The 25,222-nt window shown below is 46.1% G+C and overlaps 1 protein-coding gene across 1 annotated transcript in view; it reads left to right on the plus strand.

Moving 5' to 3' along the window:
- LOC131586974 (sphingosine-1-phosphate transporter SPNS2-like) overlaps positions 1–25,222 on the plus strand; it is a 118,544-nt gene that overhangs the window by 88,425 nt on the left and 4,897 nt on the right. The window contains exons 10-11 of the mRNA XM_058854354.1: positions 3,819–3,917; positions 13,179–13,342. Coding sequence (XP_058710337.1) covers positions 3,819–3,917; positions 13,179–13,342 — 263 coding nt within the window. The remainder of the gene's footprint in view (positions 1–3,818; positions 3,918–13,178; positions 13,343–25,222) is intronic.

Genomic DNA, 25,222 nt, shown 5'->3' on the forward strand with positions numbered 1-25,222 from the left:
CAACTCTCCATGTCTCCTCCCAGGCACATGCTCAGATGGTGTTTGGGGAAAGGAGGGATGTTTTGTATGGAGCTTGCTAATTATGAAACAGATTTCATCAGCCATCTTTGCAAATTGGCCTTCAAATTACTAGAACCCCAAAGTAGCATTAAAACTGCCTCATAACAGCAATAATGAATGAGTTTGAGAGCAGCAGGCAAGTGTGTAACACTCTGAGACATGTGCAGTGTGTGGGGCTTTGTGGGAATCTGGTGATAATAGTGGGGGTTTCCTCCACACCACATCTCAAAAACAGAGATGATGGACAGGGTCTTGGAATATTTGTGTAAGGGCCACAAAGCAATTTTAAGTGCCTCTATTTTAATCACAGTCTCTTTAGGTCTTTTCTGAGAAAAGTCATCCTCCAGTTTATGCATAGTCCTGACATTCATGCAAAAATATTGCTCTGCATATTTCTGTTTCCTTTTAAAACATTACTTCTTTCTAAATGGTCATCATATGCCATGGAGGAACTGCTTTGATGTTTTGTTGTAAAGTCAAAGGCTTCCTTTAGGCTTGAAACAGGCACAGACTGGTGCTCAGCTGTGCCATAGGCATGTAGGAATGTTGCTTTTATTCTGATTACCTTTCCTAAAAATAAAACCCAGTTATTTATTTAGTACAAAATGCTGCCCTATTTTTATAGCCAAAGATAAATTGCATTTCCAGAGGTTCTTGTTGTTGCTTCTCTTGAGTGCCTCTACACAATACTCCAAGTGCTGCAGGTTAGATTTGAAGGAGGGTGAGGAATGCGTGAGGATGAGGGAACAGAATCCACTGCAAACCATCCAAGGGCAGCTGGTCCAAGGGCTGCAGGTGGAGGTGTTCTGCTCCATGAAGCCTCCTTTCACTTCATTTAGGAGTATTATTTTTAGGCAGTGTCTGCCTGGCTTTTGTGGCGGGTCTGTCTGGATCCCCAGCCTTTCCCTTTTCTGAACAGCAGGGACAACTGTGTTATTTCCAGCTTCTGTCAGGGCTGGAACAGTGTTGGTGCGTGTTTTCTTTGTCTCTGGTGCTGAAAGAGGTCAGTCTGAATTGTTCTGACCCAGAAAAGGCAGCAGAGTGCTTGAGAGAGAGGAGTTAGACATAAACATCAGAACTTACCTGTTTGGCATGTGGCCTTTTCCTGGGAGAAGGCTGATCTCTCCTTGGCTTTCCCCATTAACTTTTTTCAGAGCAGCTCCTGCTGTTTCCATCACAGGAAGGAGATGTCAGCAGTAATCCCTGGCCTTTCTGAACCTCTATTTAAAGAGCAGAGGTTTCCAGAGCTGCTTGCTCAGCCACCCTGCCCATCCTCTGCTGCCTGTCTCTGAACCTGGGATCAGGGATGAGCCAGGACAATCCCACAGGCTTCTGCTGTCCCTGCTGGGGCTCTCCCACCTCCAGTTTCTGTGGGATGTCCAAACCAGGCCATGTATGGTTTGAATTTAGGTCTATTTTAGTACTGAAATGCCCATTTAGAGTTGTAATTTACTTCTGTCTTCCAAGAACAGTAGATGTTTGCTACCAACTGCTTCCTGTTCATCAGAACAAAATGTTTTATAGGGTGGAGTGGTTTTTGTTGGGTTTCTTTATTTTGAGGTGCTGGTTTAAGCTTTTTTTTTTTCTTTCCAATATATTTTTCAAGGAGGTCATGTTCATTTACTTGCTACATGTTGGGTTTTTGCTTCGATGGGGGTGTTTGTCTCTTGAATTCCAGACCAAATATACCAAGTTTTATAACACTTCATGGTGTTTTAACCATCAATAACTTATTCAGTTAAGCTGGAAACTCTACTCTTACTTGCAAAACTTCATTTGCATAATGTAGCTACACATGCAAAATTATGTCTAATATACGTGTGTGTGTATTTATGTGTATAAATATTTATATATGCATGCACACATATGATACAGGTATAATTTAGATTTCTTCCTTTAATAAGCACTGCCACTCCCTGAATGTAATAAGTTTTTAATAAATGTCCCATTTCTTTTGCCCTTTTGCTACAAAAATGGATATAATACAAAACCAGGAAGGGTTTTTTTTTTCTCCAGATTGGTTAACATAAACTTTACAGAAAGAAAAAATATTTTGGGTTTCAAATTTTGTGCTTCACATTTATGCAAAACTCTTGGAATAAGTAGAATTTCACTTTATCTACTCAGATGCTCTTTCCCAAAGAGCTCTTGCAGAATGCTCTTTGCAGAATGCTTCTCCACTGCCCCTCTGCGAACTGGGCCAAGTGGGAACAAAAATAACTCCTAATTTTTCTTTTCTTCTGTCTGGGCTATCGAGGTTGCACCCATTTTCTGCCTCTTTGGGGAGTGGGAATGAATTGTGTGGCCCTCCCACTGTTCACATCCTGACCTTCAGCACATTTCTGTGTCTTTAATGAAGTTTAGAGCTAATTTTCCTCTTGGGATTTCTTTCTTCAAGTCGTGTTCTGAGCTCCTGGATGCAAAAGGAGGACAGGGCCTGACATCCACAGCCCTTGTAGGCTGCTCTGGATCTGAACATATCTTGCTCTTCTGTTGCACAAATTGAAGAGGGTGCCTGCTTAATACATGGCATGAAAGTGAATTAGCAGTGTGCATTTGCAGCTTTGTCAGAGCAGGGGTGAAAGAACTGTAAACCCTGTGGTAAAACCTAAGGAAAAGCATTTAATCTGATTTTATCCAAAATTCAGAATTGTCTGTGCTTGGAATGAGATGATAATTTTAAATAGGCATCAGTTCTCTTTTAGTGTGGATTTTCTCAATGATCTTTCTTTTGTTTCTGGTTTTTATGGTAATTCCACTGCACGAAGGGAAACTCCCCTTCCCTGTGAGGAATAGCTCAAGCACTGCAGAGTACCTTAATCCTGTGCCCTGCTGAGTCCTCCCTGCCAGTCAGTTCAGGGAGAGGATCTCTGTGGATCCCTGTGGATCCCTGTGGATCTCTGTGTATCCCTGGCTGGGGATGGGCCAGTCCTGAAACGTCACATTTCATTAATAAATTACTCTGGGAAAGGATTACAAAGATCCTGGCAAGGCAGGACTTGTAGAGAAAGACTGAAGGCAGCCCATCAGAGAGAAAGTGGATAAATAAAAGGGATCATGGTCTCCTAAGAGCTGAACAAGGGTCATTCCTGTCAGAGCCACAGGAAAAGGCAGAGTGAGATTCAGTGCTTACAGGCAGAAACAATGCTCACTTGGATTTAGAGACCTATTGAATTCTTCATTACTTCCAGCCTTTAAATCAAGACAGGATCAATTCATAAACTGGGATATATGGACTTGATGCAGATGTCCTTAGTTGGTGTCTTTAACAATTTATGCAAGTGATAATTACTTTCTTCTGCCTCTAAAAAGTGTATTATAAAATTAAAGTCATTTCACAGGACGGGGTTGCTGGGGTTTTTTTTATTTTTTAATTTTTCATCCCCTTCTGTGGTTAGGGCTCTGTTATCTGTGAGCTTTAGTCCCTTCATGGGGAACTAATTTGTGCTTTCCACTGCTCCTGTGTAATCTAACTGATTCTGCATGACCTGGCTAAGGGTGTCATGTCCTATTAGAGGAGTGAAGACCAAAATACAGCATCTCAGCTATGGAAAATTTTCCTAACATGACTTTGTCACTTTTCACAAGCGAAATCACAAATTTTTGAGAAAAATACAAAGTGACTAGAGATGGAGTGGGAAGGGAGGATGCCATGACCTTTCATACTGGTGTGAGTTGCACTGAGCAGTACAAGACAGATGGGCAGGTTCTTGTTTCAACTTCTTTACCTATTTTTGTTTCTTTCCTCTTCTTTGCAGTACGTGGTCATTCCAACTCGCCGTGCAACCGCAGTGGCCTTGCAGAGTTTCACTTCACACCTCCTGGGAGATGCTGGCAGTCCTTATCTCATTGGATTTGTAAGTGCTCACAGCAGGCTCTGGCAGGGTTTGCTTTTTAGTTTCCAAACTGCTCATCTGAAATGCCAAGTTAGATCCTGCTGGGAAGGAAGGCCTGTGTTTGTCAGCAGAATGGGAAATGCTGCGGAGCAGAGCAACTTCTTTTACCTGGCTGGGTTGTTGTGAGCTGCAGTTCAAACCAGCAGGGACTGCTTGGGTGTGGGAAATAAACTTCCACATCTTTTTAGCCTAAGATGTTTATAAAACTGACAGGACAGCTCTGAAAAGAGAGTGTTCTTGCTGTGCTGTGGACATGGGGCAGAGAGAAATTCGATTGGAAGAGTCATGTGTGTGTTTAGGTGTTAACTGACCTCAGAAACCAAATACCTGTTTATGGGCAGCAACACACAGCTGTACCTGGTTTGTAGGATAGTAAATCATAGAACCACAGAATATTCTGGGCTGGAGGGGACTGACAAAGATTATCCAGTCCAACCCCTGGCCCTGCACAGGCACACCAACAATCCCAGCCTGTGCCTGAAAGCATTGTCTAAATGCTTCTGGAGCTCTGGCAGCCTTGGGGCCATGACCCTTTCCTGGGCAGTGTCCAACCGGGACTTTTTGTTAATATTCCTTCCTGGGGTGTTCACTTTGGGTTCCTTTCTGTGACTGCTTCAGTGGCTGGCCTTGGTCTGACTGGGGATCTCCCTTCCTCTGCCACCATTATCCTAGTGCAGCACAGAACAAGAGACCCAGCTCCAAAATCTGGCACTCAGAGAACATTCACAGCTGAAAATAAAAGACCTGGGAAATGTAATGAGGAAAATAAATCTGAATGTACTGGGGAAATGCCTTTTTCCTTCAGTGGAGTTTGATACATGGAGTTTCAGAAATCACAGATCATCATTTATAAAATACAGTAGCTTTCACAGAAATCCCTAAGTGACTCTTGATGAGTTGAAAGTGCTTCTACCTGGGGATGTAACTGGGATCTTCACTGGTCCCATCACCTGAGAGACAGGACTTTGATGTGCTCCTCCAGCTCAGACACAGCTGCTGGGTCCTGTGGGGCTTTTTTATTTTTTACAACCATCATTGCTCATCTATTCATCCTGTAGACAGCAGCTACACATATTTATTCATACCTATTTAATTTTGTGAGTATAACTGTTTAAATATACATAAATGTTTACTTTTGAGTGGCAATGCCATGGCTGCTCTGTAGCCCTGTGAAGCACACAGAAAAAGGCAGATAGAGATAAGGCTGAGAAGACCAAAGAAACAAGAAATCTCTCAAGAGAAAAAAAATGCACAGTTTAGCTTAACTCTTTATTTACTTCAATGTTCTGGGTACCTGGGGAGAAATGATCTTATTTTAGAAGTTATTTGAAGGAGGCAAGAACAAAGGAATTGCAGGAAAGGCTGCTTCTTGCAGGGCAGGTGATGTGGGGAATGTGGGAGAGGAGAAAGGACAGGACAGGCAGGGCTGGGGCAGGCCAGGCTCTGTTCATCCTTTTCCTTACATAGGACCCTGAATGATTGCACTTATTCTTGAGAGTTGCCTGGGGCTCTTCAATGTCATAGATTAAAAATAAAAGGTCTTTGGTTGTAGAAATAATGTGCCTTGCCCTCCTGGTATTCAGAGATCAAGCAAGTTGTGAGTTACTTAAGGATTCTTGGCTGAAATATGTATAGCCCAAATTTAATAGCTGCATTAGGCTTTCTTTAGACTGGAAAAATATTTGTTATTATTTTGAATTATCCTTTTCTAATGCTGTAATTGTTGGGCAGTTGTGATTTGGGAGGAGGCAATGTGGGTCTAAGGCTCTGTGCAGAAGAGGAGGAGTGAAGCACTCATGCCATGAAAGGATCCAGCATCCCTTTGTGCAGCCTCTTTTCTGGCTGGGCTGATTCATCCTCCTCTGCTACCAGGACTGAAAGGTCAACTACAGCTCCACATAACACAGGAAAGCAAATACTATTTAAAGTGAAATGACAGCCAGAGCTAAGGCAAGCACTGAACCTGGGTATTAAAAACCACAGGAACTGTCCAGCTGCAGTGCAGGATGGAGACCTTCATGCAGCACTGAAACCCCACCTGGGCAGGGTGCAGAAGGGTCTCCAGTTCTGAGCAGGATTTTCAAGGCAGTCTGTGAGGGCTGAGTAACCCACTCCTGCTGGATTTAAGGAGAATTTAGGATCCTCATTCCCACAGTCCTTCTGGGAATCCATACCCTGAGGGCATCAAGTCCCACTGCTGTGACTCCAGACCCTTCAGCAGGCAGGCCAAGAGCAGGGGATAGGTTTTGAAGGAGAGCATCAGAAGGCCCTGGAAGTGTCCAAGGAACAACTGGATATGGCCCTGGGAGCTCTGGTCTGGTTTACAAGGTGTTATTCAGTCACAGGTTGGACTTTTTAATCTCAGAGGTCTTTTCCAACCTTAATGATTCTGTGAGCTACAGGCAGGCTCTGAATGGGTGAAGCTCAGCCTCTCCTGATCACTTGGGTTCACCTGGGGTCCTGCTGTGTCTTCCAACTGCTCACAGAATCCCCCTGAAGTTCCCTCCCTGAATGATCAGTGCTTTGATCAAACTGATCAGGGTTTTGGTGAGTTTATAGTGAAATTCCCTCTAGCCATGCTCTTAATAAAGAACTGCTGACCCTTGTCCTTGTAGGACCGAGCTGTGAGAGGCAGTTGTCTCTGCTGGATACTAATAAATGTTGTATTGATCTTAAAATCCCCATGTGGAACACAGAAGGGGCTGATCAGCCACAGCCTCAGGTGTGCAATTGCTGCTGTGCTGTGTCCTGAGAGCTCAAGGTCACACTCAGACTTTCTGTAACTTCATCCCATTCCAGTTCTTGCACTTCAGCTCATTAAACCACCCAAAGCAGCAAATACACATTAGTGCTTAAAAGCTAAGTGGCAGGGAGCACATATGTGTGGCTGTTTTTCGTGTCTCTTTAAATATTGATAACTTTTATTATGGTAAAAAGGCTTAAGATTGACTTACAAAGGAGTTATGCAAATACAGCTTTAGGGTGGCAGCTGTAATTTACATAAAGCTTTACTAATGTGGCAAGCTCTGGGATCAATTACTGTAAATCAGCACTGCCTGTTCATTTCCATATAAGAATAGGCATTGCTGCAGTATTTCAGTAGATGAGACAGCTTTTATTCCTAAAGAGCTGTAACATTTTTTAGGGCCTTTGTGATAACCAACCTGTAGAGTTTAAATAACTCCCTTTTAACAACTCCAGTGTCACTCCACACTTTATTCTTGAGGCAGCTGGTGAGAAATCTCACCTGCTCAGTGCATTACACCCAAATATGTGTAGTACTCTTCTGTCTTTGACTGCTGCCACTATGCAGACACGATTGCTGGAGCACAGAAGTGTTCAGAGAAATGTCCCAAATCCCACCATTTACATTGAATTTCAGATAAAGGTCTTCAACTGCTGCTCTAGACAGCATTTCAGACTCAGAAGTGGAGTGAAGAGAGGTGGCAGCAGCATGTGAAATAGTTAACTCTTCTCAGGCTGCATCACAACTCCAGCTCTTTGTATCACTAATTCTGGTTTGATCTTGGTTGTCCTTTAAAATAAAACAACTGTAAGTCCATGCCCCTGTGTCCATCTGTGCACAGGCATGAACCTGTTTTCCCTGCTCAGGGTTTACATCCTTCTTCTTGTGTCCCTCTCCACTTCTGACTGCTCCTCTGCTTCTGGAAATCTGAATACCAGCAAAAGGGGGTTTTTAATTCAATGCTGTGGCTTGGGACTTTTTCTGTTCTTCCTCCAAATTTGTAATTTGCTTCCTACCTGAGCACTTTCCTCTTGCAGCCTTGCCTTGCCTCTGACTGCTGCCAGCAGGAGCTGCTGCAGGCACTGCTGTCCCTCCATGTGCCAGGCAGGTGCTGCTGTGTGCACACAACTGTCCTGGGGCTGCTCGCTCTCCTGTTTGCTTCAGCTCTCTCTCATCTTCTCTGTGCAGCTGTTCACAAGGTCTGAGGATGAAAACCAGTCTGTATCTCCTTGTCACCTGGCAACACCAGCCTGTGAGGAGGGTGTTCTGAAGTGCCAGGGACAGCTCTCCTCCACGAGCACCTTCTGATGGGCTAAAATCTACTGCACTCCTCTGGTGATTGTTCCCATCTTCCCTGCCCTCCTGGGCTGTTTCAGTTTTACTGGAGGGACACCACCTCCAGCCACTCCAGGCCAGCTGGAGCCTTGGCACCCTTCACTTTTCTCCCTTTCCCAGCTTTCCTGTGAGCAGATTGATAAATCTAATGAGCTATTTAAGCAGCAAGAATACTAATGACCTTCCTTTAGCAAGTAGTTAGCAGAGCAGTGTTAATTATCCCTGGTGTAGAGTATTAGGGCAGGCAGATCAGCATTTCATTAGGGGCAAGGCAAGGAAAACTCTACTAAATGCAGCAATTCAGGTACTTTTTCATGAAAGTTCTAACTGGAGGTGCAGATTTCACAGTGTCTTGGCCCAGTTTGAAACAGCCTTTTTGTTGATTTGGTTTGAAGGTGTTTACCTAACCAAGTATATCTGTATAGGAAGTAGTTCTGTGTGTAAAGGTTTGCCTGCCTGAGAAAGCAGAATTCATGTATTATGTTTTAAAATTCATATTTTATGATTTAAAATGCTATGGCTGCTTCAGAGTAGGACATGCTTACTCTGGAAGAACACTTTTTCCAGTTTAGTTTGCTAGACTAAAACAGGCCACAGCCCATTGGGAGTCAAATCCACTTCTGTCTGACTTAAAAGCAGGGTATTGCAGTGAAGTGGATCGTGGGGAGGTGATGCTGCAGTGTGGGTGTTCTGTCCCTGGCTGACCCATGCAGCCAGTCCTCAAATATGGCCCATTGCTGTGTCTCCTGCCAAAGCAGGGTAAGAGATGAACTCAAGGTCAAAAGGGCAGTAATGTCCTGTGACAAAAATGTGCAAAATACTCTCCTGGCATCGCTCTCTGTTTCGTGGACCATCAGGAGATATTCCACTGCTCTTGTGGGGGTGAGGATGGAACAGAGGTCTCTGTCTTGTTGCCCTTTGCAGCACATTCTAATAGAATGTGCATGAGTCTCTACAAGCAGCATCTGCCATCACCTGATGGAGTTGGTAGATGAAATGTGATGCACATTTATGGTTTTTATTGTTCTTTACCAAGTCTCAGCTGCTTGACAGGTGTGGTGTTACCCTGATGGCATCACTCCTCCTGCAGAGATCTTTCCCCATGTTCTTGCTTGTCTGTGACCCACACTGTGGTGGGTAAAATGGAACTTGGCCTGGCTGGTCTGAACATCTGCTGTGCTTGCCAGGGAAATAATGTGAGGATGAGAGCCCCCAGCCCCTCATCCTCATTACCTGTTTCTTCAAGGAGTAACTTTTAGCTGAGGATTTCTCTGGTCCTGAGTAATTAAAAGCCTTTTTCATAGTGCACTGAAAGGCCAAATCTTCGACATAGCTGTCAGCTGCAAAATAAGAGGAGAATGAACCACCTGCAGACCAGCCCTCATGGGATTGATCTCTTCATTGCAATGAGCTAACAAGCTTCCCACTTCTGATGACTCAGGAACAGAGAAGATTTAAGTCTGGCAATAAAATACCAAATGACTTCCCATCTCTAAAATGCTCTGTGCCAAGGGTTCAGTCTACTTTGGTGTTTTTTCAGAGCTCTGTGCATCTGTCATGTTCATGACTTTGTTAGAGGTACAGGTTCTCAGTATTTTTGATAAATGTTTAATGTAGGTGAAAGTATCTCACTAGAGAAAGCCCAGAAATCCAAAGCAGGTCATTGTTGCACTCGAGTGTTTCAAGCTCTGTCTCATCAGCTCTGTCACTCCTCTGTGCACTGAAAACTTCCTTAAATGAATGTTTTCTTCCTCTGAGCTGCCAGGGATCCTGCATGCTCCCAAGATGGCCAGTTTCATGGTGCTGAGCACCTTTCAGATTCTCTTCAACACAAGGAATCACTTTGCTTTTGTGGGATAGGGGCCCATGCTGCCAGCAGAGGTGGGGACAGGGATTCTAAAGGTGATGATTCTCTCTCTGGGATCAGAGAAAGTCCAGTCTTAACTTAAAAAATCACTGGGCAGACCAGACCAGAGAGAAAGGAAGTTAATGACTTGAAGAAAAGAGACTTTCAACCCTCTCCAGGGCAAATGAGGCAGATATTGCTCTAACCCCCAGATGTACCAATGTTCTGGCATAGCAAGCAGCATCCCTATGGAGCATCCTAATTTACTGTAGCCTTTTTCAAGGCAGCACCATCTATTTAATGCAACCTGGTCATCCTGGGAGGGGGAAAATATCATTAAAAAACAGATTTACTTCCTCTTATTATAAAGTGTTCCTCATGCCATTTAGCACAGTGTAAATGCTTCTGCTCCCCACCAGGCCCAGGAAATTGTTTACTTTATAAAATCCCTCATTTTTGCTTTCTCAGCTTCATTTGCACTCATATTCCATTTTCTTTAGAAAATTAAAGAAACCTTTCACATTCACACTGACTTCAGAGTGGGTGGATCCCAAACCATTGTGGGGTAACAGGGAATACTGTGTTAAGGAAATGTACTGAAGTGATCAGTCAGGAAGAACCTGGCTTGTCTCAAACCTCTAATCATGAAAATCAGATATTTATGCCAGAAGTGCCCTTTTATGTAGCAGGATTTGTTCCCAAGTGGCAATGTCAGAAATTCAGAGAAGCCAATTGCAGAGGAATTGAGATAATGACTCAGCAAGGAGAGAGAGGAAATGAAACAGTGATTTCAGAGATGTTGTTACCATTACACCATGTAATTAATAAATCAGTTAATTCACCCACCCAGATTGTTCAGGAGAGACAGAACATGAAATCCAGATGCCTTCCTTGGGCTTGAGCCCACCTTGGCATCTACAGCATCCATGGCAGAGCACCCAGCACGTACTTCCCAAGAAAGTGATGAAGATTCCCGTTGTTCCTCTGTTGTCCCCAGCGCTGGATGGAGCCACAGCTGGGTTGGGGTTGGGACTGTGCTGGTGGCAGCTGCACTGTTGCTTCTCCAGAAAGCAGGAGCTGCTCCAGCTGGGCTCCATCCAAGCGGCTGCCACCGGCTGAGCACACGCCGGCCGTGCTCCGCTGTGAAAATGCCTCGAGCTGAGGTTTGTTTAGCAAAGTCATTCCTCTTGCTCTGAGCTCTGTGCTGCACAGCGAGGGAGGAGACCTGAGCTTCCGCAGTTAGCTTGCTATCAAAGATTTCTGATTAGACTGCAGAGCAGCTACAGGACTTCCTTCTTGATTTTCCACCCCCATGTTCTGCATACGTGTTTTGAAGCCTTTTGCCACCTCCCAGCTGGAGGAACAAAGGAAGGAATCCCACACATGACTCTGTGCTGCAGAGCTGGCACCGGCCATGCACGGCCCCCGCACTTTGTTACTCATGTTAGAGAGAAGACATCAGAAATTATGCTTGATTGGGTCTTGCCAAATCACAGTTGGCCAGCTCAGGATGCTGTCATTGCCAGGAGTCTGGAAAGCCCAAAATTGGCAATACAGAGCAGACCATTTGGCAAACGGTGTGTCATTCTTGGAGCTTAGGTCTGTAATTATGTCCTGTGTCCTCTCGAGAGGAGATGCCAAAGTTCCAGCCTTAGCAGGTGGTTTGTAACCAAATGGAACAAAACAACAGAGAGCAGTGACTGCTAACAGCAAAAACATATATGTGGACCCTGATAAAATCCTAGAGTTCAGAGATGAGGACACTGGGGAGGGAATTATATGGAATCTGGATGAGGAAGCCCAGCAGGCTTGGTGGAAAGAATTATACCTTGAAAGGGAGGAAAGACATTTTATTCTAAACTGTGCATTTACAGAATGTGTTTGGTTAAAAATGAAAAATACAGCAGATTTAATAATAATGATTTGTTGCTATAAAAGGTCAACACAATGCATTAGAAGGGAAGGTGTGGAACAAACTACATTGGGAGATTTATTTTTTGGAGGCTTTACACTTTCAAAGCTGTTTTTTAGCCTAGAATGTCATGTCATCCGTGGAGAAAGCAATCAGGAGCACATGCATGGCTTTTCATCCTCTGCTGCTGACTTACCATGTCAATTTGTCAAGTGATTTATTGTCTGGTCCTTTTAGAGAATAATTTGTATCCATTCCCCAAAATGAAAAATGGTTCAGAATGTCTAGATTTCTGTTTTAGAATATCCTCAATTCTGGCTATTACAGCCTGATAGAGACATTGACTCCACACCAAATTCTGCTCCATAATGAAGAGTAAGGGAAATGTTTGGAATTAAGGTGTCTGGATACAAAAGGGAATTAATGACCAGCTGATGTCCCTGTCTCCTGGGTGCAGAGCACATTCTGCTGCTTTCCTGTGGGTGCGTTCTTTTCTTTTCACATTCAAGTCTTGTTGCTATTTTTAAATCAATCTCTCAGACTGATGGTCACTGTGATTTGCCTTCAGTCTCACATGAGAATTATTTGTAACACTCTGGTTTTTCTTCATATGTTTTACCCTGTGAATTAAGTTCTTTTTGGAGGACTAGAACTCTTCTATATCCCAAGCACTGAAATTATGCCTTAATCCATAAATTTGGTGGTGTGCAGTGCAAGCACAGCCCCATGTCTGAGCCTGGGACAGAGCCACATCTTGCACACAATTATACTTCAAGCTTGGGTGGCTGGAAGAAGGAATGAGCCCCACAGCTCAGACATGGGTATAAACCCCCTACATTCAAGTTCTGTTTCCCCAAATCCAGTGTGATCTCTGTTTTTTTTTTTGTTCTTTGGAAAACATTTCCCTCCTTCCCACTCAGAACACAGAAATGGCATTTAATGGGTAATTTGAGGGGTAGGTCAGGTGTGGGAGTAAGCAGGACTTGGTGGGAATTGCAGGAGATTGATCACTGCCTCACCCACTGAGCAGCACCAGCACGGCCCTGCTGGCTCCCCGGGGTGTTGGGGCAGTGCAGCAAGGTCAGACACCCACGGCTGCTGTCACTGACACAGCCTGGGAGAACATGGAAAGGGCTGTGGGAATTACATTAGATCAGGCAGAAAGTGACAGTGAGAGGAGAACCCCTGCCAAGCTTCAGAGCATAAATTGCCCAGGCTCCTGTGTGGAAGGCTGAAGGGTGTGAGGGACATTCAGCTTCTACTGAACACCCTGTTCCATTTTAAACCTCACACATGGCTGGTGGGTGGTTGTATCAGGAATGGTGTTCACTATCATCGTGTCTCTTCCATTAAGTGACTCACGGTTTTGCTCTTCTCTCTTAGATCTCCGACCTGATACGACAAAGCACAAAGGAGTCCCCGGTGTGGGAGTTCCTCAGCCTGGGTTACGCGCTCATGCTCTGCCCGTTTGTCGTTGTCCTGGGAGGGATGTTCTTCCTGGCCACAGCTCTCTTCTTCCTGAGTGACCGAGCCAAAGCTGAGCAACAGTGAGTAGCCTGGCCATTGCGAACGGGGAGGCACCACAGCCTGTTTGCTCTCTTGAACATTTTGCCTGTACTCTTGCCCTGGCCTTGGCCCTTCCAGGTAAAGGATGTTGGGTTGTGTGTTACGAACCTGGGCTCAGCAGAGTGCATGAGGCTGCACGAAGCACAGGGGCTTGGGTCGTGCTGGCTGGGCATCCTTTACACGCTTCTGCTCTGGTGGATCTCAGTTGTTGGCCACACAGAAAGGCCCCTTACACCCCTGCCTGAGCATGTCACAGCCCAGGCTGTCCATGGTGAGGGGCTGCTGGCTGCTGGAAGCGCTGGAGAGTGAGGTGAGGAGCAGGAGGTGCTTCCCAGAGCTTGGCGGTCAATGCTGCGCCCGCCCACCTCCATCTCCCCACCTCCAGCAGTGAAGAACATGAGGCAAGGAGGAAGCAAGCTGTGTGTGGGAACATGTGCACTCAAGGGTTGCTATGATAAAGAGTCTTTCCCAGTCCCTTCTTGCAGCTTTGTGAAAAAAAAAGCTACTGTTTTTCAGTAAAGAAACCGATTCGGATCATCTCACGGTTGGCAACTACAGTAATTCAGAAGACGCTTCCACATGACATACAAACTTCTGGGGTTAGTCTCTTTCTCATAATTGTTGAAAAATAAGAATTACTATGTGTAATGTCATGCTGAATATGTGGGTAGGTGACTAGTCTGGTGTTGACTGTAAGTTGCCTTTGCTTTTCCCCCACTGGATAATGGGAGCCTTGATTTACCTTAAGGAGAATGGCCCTGAAATATCACTCTAGGTACAGTACAGGTAGAAGGAAAATTTGGTGTTTGGAGTTGACTTAAGTTTGTGAACACTTTGGGTAATACTTTCTGGCTTACACTGTCTTATTAGAAGGATGAAAGAGATTTGGAAGCAGTGCCAGAGATGGTGCTGTGGCCCTGGAAGTGCAGTTCCACCTTTCTTTACTAGCATACGTAAACACCAAAGAAAGGAGAAGTTCCTCTATAAAGAGATGTTTAAACATCGTGGGAAAACAAGACCTCATGTCATAAGGATGGGAAGTCCTACAGAGTTGAACTTCAGTATGGCTTTGGGGATGTGATGTGTGTGCCTGGTTTGTTTTCTGCATTAGAGGGGTTGTAAATGGCAGGAAGGGAGGTTGGAGATTAAATGCTAGGAAGGCCTTCCTAAGATAAAAAATAGGTAAATCCTACAGCAGATTATTTGGGGAAGACATGAAAGCTGTTCTCAGCTCCAGTGGAGATCTCAAGAAGGTTTTTGTTCACTCAGAGACACCACAGGCTGGGCACCAGCTGGGTGACTCTGCTTGGCTGCCAGCACTGGTGTGTCTTACCCAGCTGTTTTGCCAAAGCCCCAGCTTTTGCAGCAGTGTTAATGTGGGAGGGAGATCACATCCACACCTCGAACTGCTCCTGTGCAAAAGGGATTATTCCTCTCTTGCTGTCTGCCCTCAGCAGCTTTGCTTGTACTCTATGTCCAGAGCAGCCAGCCTCCCAGACATTCTTAGAAAAAAAGCATTCAGGTGTCAAACCTGGGTTTGTTTCTCTTTCTCTTCTAGCATCATTTCCTTTCCTGACTCACATTTGTTTATGAATTTTGTATTAGTCAGTCACAGATATTTTGTGTTGCAAACTGGGGAGAACAATTGTCATAAATAATGGCTAGCAAAATGATTTCTCTCAAGTGACTCCTAGGAAGGGTCCTGTTTCTGAGGTGTGCCCACTCCTATGTTAAAATACCCTGACATCCTGCAGTGAGATTCCTGAAGTGCAGCTTCTCTCAAGTTACTGAGAAGTGGGAGTGAAGTAAGAGAGAAGTAAGGCTGGAGACTGTGGAGGGACCCATGTGCAGCAGGGTCTGTGCTGCCCCATCTGCCCCCTCCAGCAGCTTCAGTGGCTCCTCAGAATTTATGGGGCAGGATTTATTTGTTAGTATCTCCATGCTTTCCTGTGAGGGGAAAGGTAGCAGAGCATTTTGCTCTTAGCAGATAAAAACTCCATGCTGGAGCCCAGATCCACCATCCAGCTCCCACCTGTCAGGCCACCTGCACTTGGCATCACACACCTTTGGCAGAGGCTGTTTTCTGCCCAGCCAGTCCTCCCCTCCATCCTATCTATTACTTGCAGGGTACAGAGGAATTGCTATTTCAGGATTCCTTGTTTTCCCTGTGCAGTCAGTCCTGCTGCTCAGACAACGGGAGTTGGAAACGGGCTTTGCCAAAAGAAATCAATTAACCTGCGGGAATCACGAGCGCGGTGTCACACGGCAGAGATTAAAGGCATCCATCAGTGCCAGGGTCAGGGCACAGGGCAGCACCCACCCCTCCAGTGAGGAGCAGAGAAGTGGAACACTGCTCTCAGCCCGTGGAAACTGAGCTGTCCCTGCTTTATTCCCTGGGAAATGGAGTTTGGGGATTTATTGCTGGGATTTCTGTGTTTGTTTGTTTCTTTGTGTAACTGGCTCTGGGTGTTTGCTTAGAAATAATTTCTCCTTCCAGGCAGGACAGATAGCAGGATAGCAGCTCTTTCCTGTAAAGCTTCCTCCAGTTTCTACCACGCTTCCTTTCAAAAAAAGAGTTTCCAGGCTTTCACACTACTTTTATCATTGTGACAATTCCTGGCATATTTTGTACTTTTTTAACACAGGAATTCCCGTCAACAAGGCTGCTCACAAAACACTAATGAAAAAAAAATTCTTTCTGTAGCAATTTTTTTTTTTAAACACAATTCTTTTATTACCATTTTCATGCTGCTTCAGAAGTCTGACAGCTTAAAGAGGCTTTTAGAAAATGTACTACTAGCAGAGAACAGGATAGAGTACATCACTCTGTGCTAATAATCCGATCATTTTGGGGACTAGTTCTGTAACACAAATTTAATCTCACCGTTCCAAAGTGATAAGAGAGAGAAAACAGTTAAGAATGGGTTCTGTAAGAGGTTTTAGGCACTAGTAATGATAAATACTTCAATTGTTTCTTAAACCACTCAACTACAATTCCTTCTGTGATATCAGTTGACTATGTTGTTGTTTCTTTCCTGCTCTGCACCTCTGCAGAGGAGGGTTAAAGCATTGTATTTTATTTCCAAACATCAGCACTCTGGACTGTAATTCTCTTAACTGCTTGAGGAATATTGGTGAGACCCAAGCTGGATTTTAGACTCTCTGGAAGACAATACAGTCTTGCCATGGCAGAGCCCTCTGAAATGGATCAGAAATCTGATAATTGCACTTTTACCCTCAAGTTCCATCACAGCCCTGCCAAAGAGCCATGTCCAAGGCTGGGAGCAGTCCAGGTTCTCCACTCAATGGGAGTGAAACTCAGCACTGCTGAGAGTTGTGTCTGTGGCTTGTGTTCATCCCCTGCCTCACTCACAGTGTGGAGAACTGGGACAAACAAAGCTTCACCCTGGAGGGCTGCAGAGGAAAAGCCTACATTTGGTACTTGCTAGAAGCTCCATCAATAATTAGAAAAAATGTGGGGTTTTTTATCATGAAAAGGGATTCAAAAAAGTCCTTTTCCTTTGAGTACCAGGGATATAAATCACCATAATTATTGTGTGTCAGGATCCTTTCCTGGGCAGTGAGTGCAGTGATCCTGCAGCCCTGTCCCCAGCCGTGGCCACTCCCAGCAGCTGCTGAGGGAAAACCAAATTCACCTGGGTTCTTCCTGAAAAATCACCCTGTGCAGGTATGGGATACTCTACTCCTCAAAGGATTTTGTTGTTTTAACTTTTTTTTTTTTTACTTTATCCCTGGAAACATTACACTTTCTGTTTTTTTCCAGAGGTATGGAAGGATGCTTAGGAAGGGGGTCCAAGTTTTATAATGGCTCAGTCCCTCTCTGCATGAAAGAGGCTGGATATTTTCACCAAGGATACTGCAGTGTGGATCCCTGGGGCAGCCAGAGCAGGAATAAACAGCTGCACTGATGCAACTGTTCAGAACAAAAGAATTTAAGTCTTTAACCAGTGACCACTCAGCACTTGAGAGACTGCAAGCCTGAATCCTTCACCCCTTTGTTTGCATAATAAGAATCAGGTTATTTAAACAACTGAAGCAGGTATTTCTTTTCTCCTAAAATGAAAATTAAACATTTAATAAGAAAAAAAAAAATTTACTTTTAACACCTTTGATCAGATGTGGAAGGTCTTGCTAAGCAGAAGTGCTCATTTTAAAAGTGGTGTGTACAAACACTAGAAAACAAATACTCTTTACAGAGGAGATAGCAAAATCCACAAAAAGAACCATCCCTAGTCCAGACACTTCTGCTGTCTTAAACATGGCACATCTTCAGATTGCATTACAGGAAAAATGAGAATAATCCATTTTCAGGCTCTTTCTTCTGCCTCATATCAGGCTTATTTTTAGCCTTTTGCAGAACTGGATATAAAATTATCTCCCAGTTCTCCTATTGCAGCAATTTGAAAGTGTCTGACCTTATTTTTGCTTTGCAGATTCTATTATGTGGGGCAGGGGAAGGACTCACAGAGTTGTCAACCCTCCCTTTCTCTCATTTTTCTGTGGCAGCTGTTGGACACAGAAAGGACCCACCAGGTGACCTGATGTTTCCAGCAAAGCACAGAGTCCCTCCCATTAACAATTTCTCAGGTATTAATTAGAGTGGCAGCTGATTGATGCTGAGTCTGCTCCATCCTGGTAGTTTGCATTGCCAAAAAGAACATTCCTTCTCTGAAATATCTGGATCTGTATCACAGAGGGGTTTAAGAGGCTGGACACTTATTTTAGAGAGATGTGTCAGTGCTGCATTGAGGCAGAGTTTGGATTTCAGGAGCTGCAAGTGGATTTTAACTCTCAAAAAGGGATATTTGAGAACAGCTTGCTCACTGCTGATACTCAGCAGCTTATGGGGAGGAATATCATTGCTTCATTTGTTTTGACTTTACAAAAGAACAATAATTAAACATTTCCTACAGTGGTAGAAACTCACAATGCTTTTTTAGCCCAGATAAGATATCCTTGGCCTTTGAAGCCACATGAATTTACAGCAAAAAGCCTGGATTAAGGTGCAGAGGATCTGTGGTGATAGAAGGAGAGAGGCAAGGAGTGAGTTTTGAGTATCTGAGAGAGGCATGATAAGAACTCACAGACTGCAGATGGAACAAGATTAGAGTATTAGATGGTTTATGTGGAATCCATGTTAAGAATATGAAGGGGAAAGGTGGTGAAAATATAAATAGTTCTATTATTGGTTGAAAAACCTCCTTGTAGAGCTGTTGGTTTTCTCACCTGTTTACTGGCAATGTAACTCCACAAACAGTTAGCAAAACCAAGAATGCAACAACTTGGGACTTGAATTTTAAATGCTGGTTTGCTGCTGCAGTTGGGAGCAGCTGGTGTCGTGCAGATGGAGAACAGCCTCATACAGAGCAATTGCTGATTTGTTGTGTCACTTCAGTCAGCCTGTGGATGTCCTGCAGGTCGGGCAGGGAGGTGCAGAGGTCAGTGTGGCTGTTCTCAGCAGTTTGAGCTCAGCTGTGGTCCTTCCATGGTGTTTGAAACACTCTGTCAGAGGTAAGTGCTGGCAGCAGGAGCTGCAGCCCAGGCAGGGCAGGGACAGCCAGTGCTGGCACAGCTCTGGGAACCCCCAAAGGCTTCTCCAAAACCACCCACTCCCCACCAGACTGACCTTCCCAGGGTCATCCCCTGTGCCACAGAGAAAGGAAAACAACATTCCTACACTATTCCCAGCTGCTTGGTGCTATCCCACAGCAAGGATGGAACTTCTCCACGTGCCTTATGCTATTGGGAAGCCAAAGCTCACGTTTCCAAGAGCTCCAGATCAAGTCCCACTGCTGTCTTGGCTACTGGCTCTCTGCTGTGAGCCCCAAGAAGTCAGATGTTGTCCCTGAAATGCTCACCAGCTGTAAAAGAGGATTGAAGGCAATTTCCCACACTGTACAAGGGGCACTGAAATCGTGGACTCAGCATGTCAATTGGCACTGGCATTGCAAAAGAGAATTCCTGGTGTAGAGGGACTTTGCCATGCAGGAGGAGATTTTAAATTCTCACTGAGACAGATTCTTTGCTAAGGCTGCCCTGGCACAAAGACAAAATCTGATGGGATCCCACGCAGGTGACTGGAGCACTGAGCAGAAGGCAGCAGCCTTCCAAGCAAGAAACAATCTCTGACACAAGGAAATGGAAGAAATAATGAAAAATTCAGCCCTGCTGTTTCCTGATGTCAGAGCATTTTGCAAAGGTATTGGCTTTTATGAGCAGCAATGACTTGTCCTTGTGCAGCAATCTGCAAGGCAGATACTGGGACTGTCCCACAGTGTGTTAGAGCAATTTATTTGTCCTTGGGTCCTTGACCTGGGCCAGGCTTTAACCCCAGCCAGGCTTTAACCCCACAGCCACTCACTCCCTGCCCCAGCAGCGCACTGGGGAGAATTGGAGGGGTGAGAGCTGAAACACTTGTGGGTTGAGTACAGACAGTTTAATAGGAAAAGCAAAAGCTGCACCTCAAACAAAGCAAAACAAAGCAAGGAATTCCTTCCCCACTTCCCACAGCAGGTGGGTGTTCAGCCCAGGAGAGCAGGTAATTCATTCTTATCTGCTTTTTATGTCATGGTTTCTCCCCCTTGCCATTCAATCATTCAGTCAAAAGTGAGGCACTCCACTGCCTCTTTTCTCCATTATTTCAGTGCACAGGAGTGTATGTTTTTACACACATAAAAATCCCTCCACCTCAATACTGAGCCCATCAATATCTGGCAGAATTTTACTTACAGAGACAGGCTCAGGCACCAGGTTTTGAGACCTGCATCTTCATAGATTTGAGGGATCCATGTCAGAGTACCCCCAAAGGCTGGTGGACCCTGGAGTCCATTTCCATCCAGGTCCTTGGGACCCTGACTGGTGCTGTTAACTGCTCATCTTTACATCTGTTCTGATGCAGCTGCCTGGGAAAATAGCAGGAAAAGTTATTGATTTTTCCTTTATGCCACTTTTCTCCTCAGCAGAGATATGTGGAAAAGGAAAAAGTGAAGCTGACCCATGTTTCTGCCTCTGGAGACAGATCAGCACCTGGATTAAATGAACAGATGGAAAATACAGTCTGTGCAGCTTTAAGGGTCTGAACCAAATAGAAGAGAAAATATATTTGCTGTACATGATTATCATATTTTGTTTGCTAAACCCACTGACAATCAGGAGGAAAAGGGGATTTGAGCCAATTAATTTCTTCAGTGCAGCTGGAGGAGCCCCTGTTCCCAGCAGAGAGCTCCACACTGACTGAGCAATCCAGAGGGAAGGGATTGCCCTGGCACAGGGCACAGGGTGTGCACAGCCAGCTCCTGTGTGAGCTGGGCATGGAGAGCTGCAGGATGGAGATGTGAGCTGGGCATGGAGAGCTGCAGGATGGAGATGTTAGCTGGGCATGGAGAGCTGCAGGATGGAGATGTGAGCTGGGCATGGAGAGCTGCAGGGTGGAGATGTGAGCTGGGCATGGAGAGCTGCAGGGTGGAGATGTGAGCAGAGCATGGAGAGCTGCAGGATGGAGATGTGAGCCTGGCATGGAGAGCTGCAGGGTGGAGATGTGAGCTGGGAATGGAGAGCTGCAGGATGGAGATGTGAGCTGGGCATGGAGAGCTGCAGGATGGAGATGTGAGCCTGGCATGGAGAGCTGCAGGGTGGAGATGTGAGCTGGGCATGGAGAGCTGCAGGGTGGAGATGTGAGCCTGGCATGGAGAGCTGCGGGATGGAGATGTGAGCTGGGCATGGAGAGCTGCGGGATGGAGATGTGAGCCTGGGCATGGAGAGCTGCAGGGTGGAGATGTGAGCAGAGCATGGAGAGCTGCAGGATGGAGATGTGAGCCTGGCATGGAGAGCTGCAGGATGGAGATGTGAGCTGGGCATGGAGAGCTGCAGGGTGGAGATGTGAGCTGGAGATGGAGAGCTGCAGGGTGGAGATGTGAGCAGAGCATGGAGAGCTGCAGGTGCACAAAGCCCCAGGCCCCCTCCCTGGCTGGCAATGAGAGCGTGAGCAGGCAGCAGCCACAGTGAGCACTATTCCTGCTCCCAAGCAAACTCCTCCTGTGCCAGATTATTGGCTGAATTTTATTAGAGTCCTCTTTTCCTTCAGCAAACTGACCTCAGCTCCATCAACAGCCCATTCCTGCAGGCTGGATAACCTGTCAGATGCATCAGGAAGCTCAGTGCTTGGCTATTTTTAACTGTGCTATCCTAGCCTTGTGCCACTCACTGGCAGCTCTCTAGGCTGATGTATCACTGTTGCTCTCCTTCCCTTTCAGTCACTGTTTCCAGCTGCAGCCTCCTTGGAGTCTGAAGTTCTGCAGGAATTCATGTTGTCAGCCACGTCTTGTCCCAGAATTACTGACTTCACCATCAAAACAGCTTGAGGTCAGTCAGAGCAGGAGCTGCTCCCTGGGAGCAATCCTCGATTCCACTGTTCTTACTGAAGGTAACAGGTTGTAGTGAGGGCTGATGTTCTGCAGCCTCTTTTAGGGAGGCTGTGGCAGCTTGTTCAGCATGCCAGAAGTGCTGTGGAGCAGGAAACCAGAGCCATCCCCTTCCAAGTGAAAATGGGAGTTATGCTCAGTTACTGCAAGGCAGCAATGGCTAACCCAGTTACCTGCTGCAGTGTTGATGAAAAACTGCAGTGGGACACCAGTGCTCCTCACAGCTGCAGTAAGAAGGGGGATCTGGCTTCTCCCCTTGCTGGCCCAGGGTGGAGCAGAAGGTTCTTGCACTGGATGTAGGCAGCAGGAATTGTTTCAAATCCCTGGCACTGCCCAGCAGTGCTGGCTGCACTACAACCTGTAATCTCCATTAGCTGCTGCCTTGGGGACCAGCAAGGCTGGAAGGGACAGAGCATTTGGAGAATAATCCTGCCTAGCTCCTGAAATAGAGCATAGCTGACCTGTAAAAGATCCTGGCCAGTCATCTGTTATCTTAAATTGGCTGTCTTGTCCTCGTGCAGGTCTCTAACCGGCCGAGGTGCAGTGAAATTAGATCCATTTTACATAGCATAAATATTTAACAGCTCTAGAGCATGTAGTTTAATATTAAACAGACAGTCTTATAAATACTTCAGAATTATAGATGCTGTCACAGTACATGGAAATGACTTGATAGGATCTAGGAGAAATATTTAGGTTTGACAGGAGAGGAAGTGATGGAGTTAGAAAGAATCAGCCACATTTTTAGCTGCTAGAGGAGTCCATTAAAAAAACCAAAAAAGTTGTACAGCTTTTGTTATTAAAAGGCAATTTGAGTGAGTTTCCTCCTCCTCCTCCAGAAATAACAGACAGGTTCCCACCCTACTCTCTTCAAGGAATGAAAACATTCACAATCTTAAAAAAACACTGCAGAGAAAACAGGAGCCAATGTTCAGTGATCCATTCAGTGTGGGATTATTGTTATCAGAAAGGCAAGTGGTACTTAATGAGGGATTCAGATGCTCTTGAGCCTTGTTATTTTAAGCCCATGTATTACATTTTGTCACATAAGAGAGTTTGAAATGTATTTTTTTAGGTTTGCTTTAAAAAAATAAACAATTTATTTGTATAAGCTGAGCCCCAGTGCCACTGGTTGTGGCAGTGACCACTGTCTGCAGCACGAGGCTTCAGAGGGGCTGAGGAGGCACTGTCCCAAATTTGGGGACTCTTTCAGTTCTCTCTCCTGCCCACCAGCTTCCTGTGTGATCCCTGAAAGTCATTTATCTCCCCAGCAGGTTCACAAGTCATGTGTAGTCTAATTTCCCATCAAATCTTCAAAAAGCATTTCAGGATTAGCCCTCCAGGCCTCTGTTCCCATCTGTGAAACAGAGATAAAGCAGAACTTGAGAGAAATGTGTTAAAATAAAAGGGTGGTACATTTTATCCCCATACAGGTATAGGATAGGAGGGAAAGGAAGAAGCAGGAAAGGTGTGTCTGTTTCTGGTTGTGTCAGCAATGCAGGTGGGTTCTAAAGTCATGGCAAAATGAACTTTTGCTGTATAGATTCTGTATCCTCTAAGAAGGTGGAATGACGTGGCAAGGCATAGGACTTTGAAACGTCATGGTTCACTCAAACCTCTGGAGTTTAAGTGTTCTGGGATAGTTTTGTGACATTCCATAGCTTGTGTCCTACTTTGAGGTTGGCTGTAGCATTCCCAGGTAATTTTCTCTGATGTATTCTGCACGATTCCAATGTTCACTATAATGTGATTTCCAGTGCAGTGGAGTTACCAACAATAGGACTTGTACAAAGAAACTTGGGTCATCTCTTCCATCAGAAATATTTCAGTTTATAGCCTGGAAAGGCAGAGAATGCAGAGGCGTCTGTGTACCTTGGAGATGTGTGGGGTTGGTGTGGAATGAAGAGCTGCGTGCTGAGCTGGACCAATTCCCGCTGCAGTCCCGGGCGCGGCCGGCAGGGGCGCCGCGGGTTCCCCGCTGTGCCGCGAGCTCGGGGCGGGACGGGGCGGGCGCTGCCCTCACCAACCCGGGGCCGGCCGGGCCCGGTGCCCCGGCGGGAGCCTCGGGAGCAGCGGCAGGAACGAGCGGACACCGCCGGGCTCGGCAGGCAGGGCTTGCGGGCTCCAGCGGAGCGAAAAGCCGCAGCGGTAGCAGAGGCGCGGCGGGGCTGGGCGGCAGCGGCCCGGCTCCGAGCAGGGCCGGGAGAGGCTCCCTGCGAGGGGAAAGGGGCTCGGGGATCCCGGGGTTTCCCCCCAGGCACCCCGGCAGATGGTGAAAGTCCCTTTTTTAGTGAGGCGGGTGTTGCTCAGGTCCCAGCGGAGCTGCTCTCACGGCTGAGGCCGGAGCCAGAAGCCGCCGTGTGGGGAACTCTGCCCGCAGCGAGCGCAGCCTGTCCCCCTGCGAATGCCGAGAGAACCAGAGCCGGCAGCTGCCCTCATCCCCATTTTTTCCCCCCCAGCCCAGGTATTTCTGCTATTTTATAATTCAGGTATTTTATAAGGGTATTTCTGCCCTTCCCAGAGAAACCCCAGGTATAAAGAGCAGCCAGCTGGGCCCTCCCCTGAGCTGTGGCCGCTTTTGTCTCTCCTAAGTGCCCGGTCGTTATTGTCTCGTAGCAACACATACAGGAGAAAACTATTTTAGAGAAAGAACCAAAAAGAAAACTCCTAAACCCCAATTCCGGCACAGTAGGCAGAGACTCCCCCTTTGTGACTCGGATTTATTTCTGCTGCTGCTGCCGCAGTACAGCCCGGGGTGAAGGCAGCAGGTCTGTGGCTGTGCGAGGTTCCCAGTGCTGGGTGAATCCAGGTGTTTGCACTGAGGTCAGCGAGAGCTGAGCTGGAAAACAAGTTCCAAAGGTCTCGGGGTCCGAGGATGGCACCTCTGGCAGTTCACACGGGGTCCTGCTGTGTGTCACTGTCAAAGGACAGGAGCTGCTGCTGAGGAAGGGTGAATTTTCCAGGGCATGTACTGCAAGGACAAGCAGCAGGTGCAAGGGATGGATCTCGTAGGGCTATTGCTGCTGTCCCTGGTCCCACAGAGCAGACAGGAGCTATCCCCTGGCTGCCCTCATCCCAGGAGTGGCAGGACAGCTCCTGTGACACAGCAGTCCCTGCCAGAAGTTGCCCATCACCCAGGAGCAGGTGCCTGGAACAACAGCAGGTCTTCAGGAGGTGCAAACAGCAAGACAACTCACTTTTTCTTAATTTATTTTTTATCAGTGATGACTGTTTACATTTGTGCTGTCAGGCTGAAGGACACCAACAGCCACTGTACAATCTTGTACTGGCTTAGGGAAATAGCAGCTATCTGGATGCCTTTGGGACCTTCCCAAATCCTTGTCAATTAGTGCCAGCAATGTTATTTGGCATGTTCCAGCCATTGTCAGCATTGCTGTCAGGCACCGCTGTGTGACAGGG

This window comes from Poecile atricapillus, chromosome 21, assembly GCF_030490865.1.
Source record: "Poecile atricapillus isolate bPoeAtr1 chromosome 21, bPoeAtr1.hap1, whole genome shotgun sequence".
NCBI lineage: Eukaryota > Metazoa > Chordata > Aves > Passeriformes > Paridae > Poecile > Poecile atricapillus.